Source organism: Diadema setosum, chromosome 15 (genome assembly GCF_964275005.1).
Source record: "Diadema setosum chromosome 15, eeDiaSeto1, whole genome shotgun sequence".
Taxonomy (NCBI): Eukaryota; Metazoa; Echinodermata; class Echinoidea; order Diadematoida; family Diadematidae; genus Diadema; species Diadema setosum.
Genome location: NC_092699.1, coordinates 32,366,951 through 32,377,297, shown reverse-complemented (window position 1 = coordinate 32,377,297; position 10,347 = coordinate 32,366,951). Strand labels below are relative to the sequence as shown.

The window sequence follows — 10,347 nt, the reverse complement described above, 5'->3', positions numbered from 1 at the left end:
ATGGATCAGTTAGAAAATCAAGGGGCGTCTTGCGGCGGTGATAGGGGTGTGGCGACGTCATCGACCACCACAATGAGCTCCCAGAAACAAGGACCGGCGACGTCCTCCTCGTCACACCCAAAGCGCAGCTTCCGCCAGCTGGTCCAATTCAACGCCATACAGTTCGGCATTGATTTCAGCTACGCCACGGAGACAGCAGTGGTGACGCCCATCCTACTGAAACTTGGTCTCTCCACCAAATTCTATGGCGTCTCGTGGCTCCTGGCGCCGCTGCTCGGCTGCGTCTTGATGCCGATTATTGGACCCGCCAGCGACCGGTGCCGCAGCAGTTGGGGGCGAAGAAGACCCTTCATACTGCTCTTTGGCGTTGGCGTCATCGTGGGAGTCGTTCTCTACCTCAATGGAGGCGACATTGGGGAGGTTATCAGCAACAATTACCAAGGTAAATCCGGGAGATGCCGAGCATCTTTATTTATTAGTATTATTGTTACTAGCGAGTTAGCTTGCTTGTTTGTTTGTGTTTTTTTTTTTTTTTTTTACAAATTGTCTTTCAAAAGAGAAATCTACCTTTGACATACCCACAACATTTATTCGAAAATTGTGCTATTACGCTTACATATTTTTATTCATCAAGATTGTGCGTGAGGAAAGCATTTGTATTATATCATTGGAATGGTTGTTGATTTCAGGACAGAATTCAAAGAGAAGTTGATGAGATCTTTACGTCATTACGAAATATCAAACCTGTTTGATGTGTGTAAGGAAGACTTGATTAACATGATTTAAAACAAACTCATTTCTCCCACGGACATGAAGGAAAGTAGCGACGCTATATGTTGTCAATATCAAATTTTCTGCTTTTGATAGTTTCCCATCCGACATGTGAAATAAATTATGCGTGTTGTTTAGATTAACCGTCGACTATGACCAGACAAAGAAAATGAAGCATATAGTACACGTGGGATTTTCTTTTGAGTTTGGCGTATATATTTTCTTTCAATTTTTTGTCTCGTCCAACATTTTCTTTTCTTTTCTCTAAATTGGCGTTTTCAATCAACAAACAAACGCACGTGTGCATGTTCGTGAAGCTGATTGCTGATGATCATGCCACGAGACTGTGCGAAACATAATCTAATCTTTCAAGGAACGCTAACTTTGTCAGCAAATAGTGTTTTCAAGGTGCGATCAGCATTGTGTGTTCCTGACAGACGTGCACTGTTTGAGAAAGAATGTTGGCTCAATTTCTAGTGTTGTCGAACATTGCTGACTGAATACTAACGTGATGCCAACATCACGAACATGGTGGGAAGAAGCTCTCAAACATGTGCAAGTTTTGAAAATTATTCTGTCACCAATTACAAGATATCCATGAACTGATATCACCATGCATGCTAATAAACTGTTTTCGACATCGTTAAGTCCAAGCTATTGTCTACGTGAGAAAAGAAGTTAGCATTATTCATGGTAAAACTGAGGCGCTTATGATACAGATTTTCACTTGATTAAAGCAATCAGCAATCATTTCAGTAGGCATTAGCTTGACTTTTTTTTTTCATCATGATAAAATGAGAGACACTATAGTCGCATTTTTGTTCCGAGTACTTTCAAACTGGAAACTAAGTATCTAACAAGTTTCATTCATTGTGAGAATTGGAGCAAAAGAATTAAGCATAACTTCTGGTCTCGTGAGTCTGTTGTTTTGATTATGAGAATGATACCTTATGACGGAAAGATCTTTCACAGTAAGTAGTGTATAATGATTATGTGTTTATTGCAAGTCATTGACAAATTACCCTTCATTGATACTGAATAAACACCGATTATTCAATGTCTGGGTAAATAATTATATAGGCATGATTACGAAAATCAAATCATGGGCAAACACACTCGGTGATGGGATTAATTTGTACAATGATATGTTTGTATTCACTGAACCTATATAGACATGCTGTGGTCGATCGTACTAACCGTGATAGGCGTCGTCCTTGTCGAATTCTGTGCCGGTATCAGCGACATTCCTTGCAGAGCTTACCTCATCGACGTTTGCAATTACGACGACACCAACACGGCACTCAATATCAGGGTGGTTTTCGCAGGTAATAAATTCGTTTTCTCTACTGCTGCAAAAAGTTCGTCATTTATCGTTATGTAACAGGTGTATGCTAAAGTGATTTGCGATATTGCGTTGCAAACTTTTTTGTTGAATTAATGCCCTGTTTTTACGTCTCTCTAGCTTAAGGGACTTTGCAAATAATGTACCTGATAAACCCTTCAGGAACCGAGGCGAGGAGGTTTGCAAAGCACGTGCAAACAAACTTAATGCCCGAAGAAAAGGTCTTACCCAAGCGGAACACTTCTGTTTTGTTGTTGTTGTCATTGTTGTTGTTGTTGTTGTTGTTTGTTTGTTTGTTTGTTTGTTTGTTGTTGTTTTTTTTTTTTTTGGGGGGGGGGGCAAAATCTCGACGGGGGCACATTTTCATGTGACGGTGTGAGATCCTCAAAGCAACCGAGCGGGAATAGGGTGTGGGAGGGGGACCCCCCCCCCCCCCACGATGGGAACTTTCTGTAAAAACAGAGTACAAAAGTCGCGTCTATAGAGCATTTAAAAGCAAATTTCTAGGGAATTAAACATAGTGAAAAATCAGTGCGTAGGACTATAATATATGATTATAACATACGGGGGTACGTTTATATGACGATGTGAGATCCTCGGCGAGGGAGCGAAGCGACCGAGCGGGGGAGGGACTTTTTGTAAAAACAAGAGTGTAAAAGTCGCGTTTATAGGATATATCAAATCTTCCTTCTTTTTTTTTTTCAATTCGCGTTTATTTCATTCAAACAGATAAAAACATTCACACAAGGTATACAAATAAATTCAAATTGACAATACAAATGTAACAGAATGTGGAGACAGCAAGAAAAACAAAGTTTCATGATTTCTAGGGAATGAGACATATAGTAAAAATATCTGTGCGAAGAAAAATGATTCTAACATTCGACTGTTTACAGGTATAAGTTTGTGACGGTGTGAGATCCCGACGAGGAGGCGAAGCGACAGAGCGGGGGAAGGTGTGGAAGATGCCCCCCCCCCCTCCACGGTATATAGGGACTTTTTGTAAAGACAGAGTAGAAAGGTCGCGTTTATAGAGCATTTTGAATCGAATTTCTAGTGAATTAAACATATTGAAAAAAAAAAATCACTTCAAAGGACTATGACTGTAACTTTTGAAAACTATAGCGAGCAAGCCGCTTTCACTTTGTCATTCGTCTGAAATGTATTCATTAAAAGCTTAAACATGATTGCATTGTTCAAGCAATAAAAATCATTCTTGTATTGGTAGAAAGCATAATCATTTTGTCCCCCCCCCCAAAAAAAAAAGGGAAAAAAAGGAAAAAATAATGGGGTGGGAAGTGGTGGGCAGGTCAGTGCCCCCTCTCCCCCCCCCCCCCCCCTCTTTCGGCACCCTTGGTCATACCCATGTACTTAGTTTGCTAGGTATAGTTTAGAGTTCAATTCATGAAATTTTTGCGTCGAGATGTTTTCATTCCAGTTGATTGACAGATTGCTCTACATCGACGTAAATAAGCACTGAATTAATCAGTGTTTTAGTGGTAGCCATGATATCAAAAAAAAAAAAAATCATAGGCGTGCATACTCGAGCAGGATTCGAACCTACGACCTCCTGATCACCGGACAGGCGCCATCTCCACAGTAGACCACCGAGCTTTCGCCGACAGCAAGCGTTGGTTTTAATCCTTACAGCATGCAGCGGGTAAGAATGCGTAATTGTTCAATTCAAGAAATTTTTGCGTCGAGGCGATGGCTGCTTGAGTATGTACGCCCATAATTTTTATCATGGCTATTACTAAAACACACATTAATTCAGTGCTTTAGGGCAATTTGTCAATCAATTGCAATGAAAACATCTCGACGCAAGAAGTTATTTCATGAATTGAATAATTACGCACTGCCCGCTCCATGCTACAAGGATTAGAACCAATAGTTTAGAGTTGTTGTATATAGATTAGGTTATTGAACTGAATTAACTAAAGCACAACACTGGTGGTCATTTTCAATTACTGCTTTCTCGCCTGAATCTGAAAAATATTAGGGTGGTAAAAGCGTCTTTAAAACGTCACTAGCTCCATGATGATAGCAATAATACGAACATGCGATAAGTTAAATAGTCTTATTCAGTGTATACGCATAAGATATCATGTGCATTACATTGTTGTTTGTTGTGTTCATGTGAGGTTATTATGTATAACTTCGTACTGCATGAATGTACAAAAGATTGATAGCAGTCAATAACAAAATTATATCCTAAAAGGACTGTGAAAGCATTAATCATCAGCGCGCCGTATGTCTTTCATCTCTGAAATTAGAGTTCTTCTTGATACTCCCCTTAAGAGCGATGGGATCTAACAACTTGTGAAGTGATGCATATCACTTCAAGATGTTAACAAGATGTTAACAGGTAAGTAGAAGTATTCACTGATATGAAATACCCGACTAACATTAAACAAAACTTGATAATGATAAATATTTTGAAATAAATTCAAGTTGAAATAAATTCAAGTCTTTCCTATCATTCTGTTTACAGGACTTGGTGGTAGTATGGGCTACATCTTCACCGCCATCGACTGGATGGCACTGCCCATCGGGAGAGCTCTCGGTAGCCAGTTGAGGGTCATCTGCCTCTTCAACGTCACTTTCTACACCCTCGGCCTCATCCTCTCCCTCTGTAGCATTCCTGAAACACCCCTGAAGAGCAGAAAGCACTCAACGTCGTCATCGTCTTCCTCATCGTCATCGTCGACGTTATCACCGACGTCTGTATCATCGACATCCCTTTGTTGTTGCCTTCATAGTGAAACGGACACTGTTCATAGTGATGCATACCACGGTGATGACCCGGAGGCAGAGTATAGCAACCATGGTTACATAGGACCAAATGATGTTGGCGCCACTGCAGGTGAGTTTGGGCGAGGTCATTCGGACCAGCACCAAACGGAGCTGGAGGACGTTGTTACCAATGCTAGTGACAGGTGTCTTCTGCTTCCAGATCAAGCTCATTCGATTAGTTGTGACTTTCCTCGTGGAGTGCGGCCGACACGGCGAAAGACGAAATCGTTTAGGAAGGGAGACAAGAAGCGCCTCAAACGAGATGGACCTCTTCCCGAGTCATGCCATGTCCAGTTACCTCCATCATCAGAAAGATCAGCTGAGAACGCCCATACTGTGAATGAAGTCCAACAAACCAACCAAAGCTATAACGGGGTAAACAATGACCTCAGTAATGATTGTAATGATAACCCCATTCTTGATAATCCAGTCCATGTCAATGAAGCTAGCTCCACAGTTTATGGCAAGGACAAGTTGGTGGAGGATGGCGAAAATTGTACAGGCCATCTCCATGGCAACAAGGTCCATGGAGGCACTCAGGCATGTCAGGACATTCAAGATTGTGAACACGACTCCATTAGGGAGGACGAGGGGTTGTCGGCACATCAGAAAGATATCGATTCTACGACGAGGACGGAAAACCGCCTTCAATCTGATAGTGAGCCAACCACGAGGACGCGGATGTCGAAACCGACATCGTCTTCCCCCGATGATGGGAAGACAATGAACGTAAAAGATCTTCTGAAGTCTTTCATCTTTATGCCGTGCGTCCTACGTCGCCTGCTCCTCAATCACTACTTCTCGTGGGTTGCAATGATGACTGTCATGCTGTTCTTCACGGACTACATGGGGCAGGCGGTTTATCACGGTTAGATGAACAAGTGACTATCTGGTCGAGTATTGCATAACTGATGGCAATAAATGCGCTGTACCGATAAAATGAAACATCCAAACTAAATCATATATAACAGATACCGATGGATAACTGTTATCATTCAGTGCCTTCCTCCCGCCCCTCAAGAATGATATTAGACTAAATAAGTTTTGAAAAGAGTAATATATTGCTTATATTTGTTTTACTAATAAAATGGACTTGAATTTCATGGAGTCAATAATTAGCATCCAAAATGCTATTGATCGTGTGGACGACAGTCCAAAATAGGCCCCATTATCATGGAAGTAATCTGGAGCATAAATAAACGAAAATATTACTGTAGCTTATATCAATCACGTGGATATTTAGGAAGAATATAACTACTGATTCAACTCAACGAGGACAGGTATACGGTCCTCAGCATGAGGTCTGTATTTTATGCACGTCCCTTCGAACAATATTGATGAATACCATTGTCAAGATCGTTGTAGGCCTATTTAGTTACTGTACATCATAGCGAGGACAGAAAGACAAAACCTTATATTTGTATGCATATGCAATACCATTGCATACTTAAGCAGGGCAGGACTGACGACTTGGTATCCATATTTTGTTTCCCCCCCCCCCCCCGTACCCTTCCCCTGAACAGGTGACCCAGACGCTCCGGCAAATTCATCTGCATTGGAGAGATACAATAAGGGAGTACAAATGGGATGCTGGGGCCTGTGCATCTACTCTTCGACAGCTGTCTTCGTCGGATGTAAGTAACACAGGGCCCTCTGAGTCATCCATACTTCATTCTCAATACAGAACATGTTGAGCATTTTTGTTTGTGTTTGTGTGTGATTTGTCTTTTAGGGGGCATGAAATTTCCCGACCTTTCCAGTTTCATATATGAAATGAAGTAATGTTAAGCAATGTTTGATCATTTCCCTTGTTTTGTATAGCTTTTAGTTTTGATTACTTATTCTTGAGTGAACAACTTATCATACCAATCGAAATACCAACAAAACTCAATGGGTTAGTGTAGTCATGGCAGTAATTCAGGGTATACACCTAGTGATTAGTGAGAAGTATACCAATCCCTTACTCTCCCCTCTTACGAACCTTCTTTGGGACTAGTGGTAATTATGATATCTATACTGCTTAAGATTACAGAAATGACAACCCTTAATGTGATGTTGGCAGAAGCTGTTGGCAATTTCGTGTTGTGTCTATGCTTCCAAATGATGATAGACAATATCTTCGACAAGGCCGAACGAAAAACAACCTTCATGAATTTATTTTGCGGAGAATCCTGGACGCTATGTGCGACACAAGCGCCGTGTGCCGGTTCGTGAATTTATTTTGCGGATAATCATGAGCGCAATGCGCGACACTAAGCGCCGTGTGCCGGTTCGTGGATTTTTTTGGACCTAGTCTTGAGTTTTCACAAAACGACACACAACTTTATAGCCTTACTGTGTGCATATTTTAAATCACTGGGAGTATTTTTATGTAAAGCAAGAAAAAGCAGATTTTTCTCATACGTCACATTGAAATTTATTGAATATCAATTCCATTAACATATCTTACTAATAGTTGGAAAAAAAACCGGAAATCTTTAAATGCGATCTATTCGAAATGTACTTCGCGCACCGGCGGTGCGCGTGTGCCGGTTCGTGGATTCAGCGACGAAATATCGCATACCTGAAAAGAGGCATCATTCTGTCAACCAGCATAAAGTTGAACCCAGATTTGTTACTGATTTCATGTAGTTTTCCGTGTTCATCATTCTTCTCTGTCACATCTTCAGTACTGCTGTCCTATGTGGACAAAATGGTCAGTCTCCGAACCATCTACGTTTTCGGCCAACTCATCTTCGCCGTAGGTTGCGGTGCTTTGGTGATCTTCGTCGACAACGTCTACGCCACGATGTCGCTTTGCGTCACGTTCGGCATCAACTACGCGGTCATTTTGAAGATACCAACGAACATTCTCACAAAGTACCACGAGTCGCCAAAGGTGAGAAGAGTGCCGAACTTTTGTCTCACAATGACCCTCATTAGAGAATGGTAGGACGAAGAGAAAGGGGCCTCACTTATAACATTTTATCTTCCTGTATAAAGAGAGAATTTGACCGAGACGTGAGTATAATCGGTTATACAATGTTTTTTTAATTCCTCCAAGAAAAGTATGGATCTGGATGTAATCGCATTGAGTTATTATAGTTCGTGCGATGCTAACAATGGCTAAGACTGTTTGCAAAAGAGCATTGGCACATTCGACACTACTACAGCTGCTCGTCGAGTCTAACGTGATAGCAACCTGGCAGTTTTGATTTTGGTCGGGTTTGTGGCTGATTCGGTTCGATCATTTGATAAAGGCCTCTACCCGTAAATTATCTGATATACGTCATGGACTCGAACTTCGTTACACGAGCAATCGCCTCAGTGACAGTGTCATTGTACATCTTCAATTTTTTGTCAAAAGAACTCTCAATATTCATCGTCCTTGTTTCATCATTGTTCATCGAGGGATTCCGCACACATAAGAAACACGACTGTAGCGGTAACCAAAATGAATGAATGGCAATGATGAGGAGTACATATCCGTTCATCGAAAGTGAAAACTCATGATCAACTAAAAAAGCTCCTCATGTAGTAAGTAAATAAGCGTGAAAAAGAAGTAGGCAGCTTATAATTTCTAGATTACATATAGTTTGATTGTTTGTTGTATTCTCTTTGTCGTCAGTTTACACATCCACCAGGCGGGATAGTACGGGGGCTTGCCACGGATTGTGGTGTCGTCGGCTGGCAACCATTGATAGCAGAGATCACGGCGTCCACCGTGGTCGGACCCCTCATCAACGCCACCGGCACTCACCTAACCATCGTCACCTTCGCCTCTCTCACGGGCTTCGTGTCGTCGCTGCTGTCCGCCTGTTTCATCAGCTACGAGATTAGATGAGAAGCGTAACCATGGTTACGTTGTATCCGTGCGATGATGCCCAACTGAGCGTCGCGAGTAGAGTGTGTGATGAGGCAGCAGGAGATTAATCGTGTGTGAAACAGGGTGAAAAGCTAGGCAGCGGGACCACTCATTGTAGTCACTTACCAGAACGAACAAGAATGCAATTTTATCTGCCTGGGAATCATATCAAGGATATTACTAGTACCAACACTGTCATTATAGTCAATACTATGAATTTGAACTAGTAATTGCTCTAATGCAGGTCTGTATCTCAAACGATTGGTAATATCCACTTACTATACTCCTCTCTGCATAAGTACGCATTAATTTGGCCTCTATATAGGGAAGCACTAAGGTTATTGTATTCATTGATGTTGAGGAAACGTTAACCACACGAGGATTTTTTTTTTGTTCGTAAGCACAGAAAAAAGCAAAAGCTGCAGATCAATGACGATAGAGCGACGTCGGATGTATGATTTGACAAGATGAGGGTAAGTCATAAAATGATAATGGTGCTATCATCGGGACCTCGGAAATCCGTGTTGACAGTCATATTAAATGACTTAATAACTAATTACATTAAAGCAATGGTGAATTGCATGAATTATCTTTTGATATCTTATTGATGTCTGTGATCATAAAAACTGTTTCCGCTGAACTGCTGCTGCGGTTTAATCGAATTTTCTGAGTATTTTATTTTCATTGCAGAATACGTAAAAAGATCAATGTATTATACAGGTGTGAGTTTCTTCAATTTGTGTCCGTCTACAAACTGAAGAAACTCACACCTGAACCTTCACCTCTCTGAATGATATATCTAGCTTTCAAGATCAATGTGTTTGTGAAATATTGTGATACAACTGGACAGTATTGTGATGACACATTGCAACAGACTGAGAGATGATTTGTGTATATAGATACTGATATATTTATCTGAATCAGACCGCTGAATGAGCTCATATTAAGTGTATTGGGTATACTGTATTTCTATTTGACTGCAAATCTATCATATTCCTACAGACAGTTGCTAGAGGTTGCAGGTTATCTGTCAATGCAAGCGTCTGAACAGTCACACAAGAGAACTTTCTGTTCATGTTTATCTCAGGCAAGGCATTAGACACACTTCATCTTTCGACGTCATCGTTTACGGTATTCGGTTTTTTTTTATATTTTTGTTGGTCAAATTTGTTTTAGAGGATAAAATGTCATGTCACTCATCACGATGATAGCACAAATTCTTTTATTCTAAATGTTGGTGGTACAGCTGTATGACGATGTTTCATTTCAAGAGTCCAGTCTTGCATCGATCCATAAATCTTGAAGATGTAATTGTTGAACACGAGTACCTCATGTGATTGTGTTAAAAATATATCATTTTTTACTGGTTATTGTGAGTGAATTCGTGTGTGTGTGTGTGTGTGTGTGTGTGTGTGTGTTTTGTGTTTTGTTTTGTTTTTATTTTTTTTGGTTCATTTTTCATCTGAGAAGATGGCGTAATAGCCCAATTCAGCTATGCTAAGCTGGTCTCCATGGGGTCCAGTTGGATGTGAGGCGGGACTACTTCAGTGTGTACTTCAGGGATTGAAATGAGAAATTAAAATATATAAATATGATT

General features: G+C 40.9%; 1 protein-coding gene across 1 annotated transcript; it reads left to right on the top strand.

Annotated features, from left to right (window-relative positions):
- On the top strand, positions 1-8,729 carry LOC140238681 (membrane-associated transporter protein-like). The gene is made up of 6 exons (XM_072318581.1): positions 1-442; positions 1,944-2,096; positions 4,605-5,774; positions 6,430-6,540; positions 7,576-7,784; positions 8,514-8,729. The coding sequence occupies exons 1-6, from the start codon at positions 1-3 to the stop codon at positions 8,727-8,729; spliced, it is 2,301 nt and encodes a 766-aa protein (XP_072174682.1).
- Positions 8,730-10,347: the final 1,618 nt, after the last annotated feature.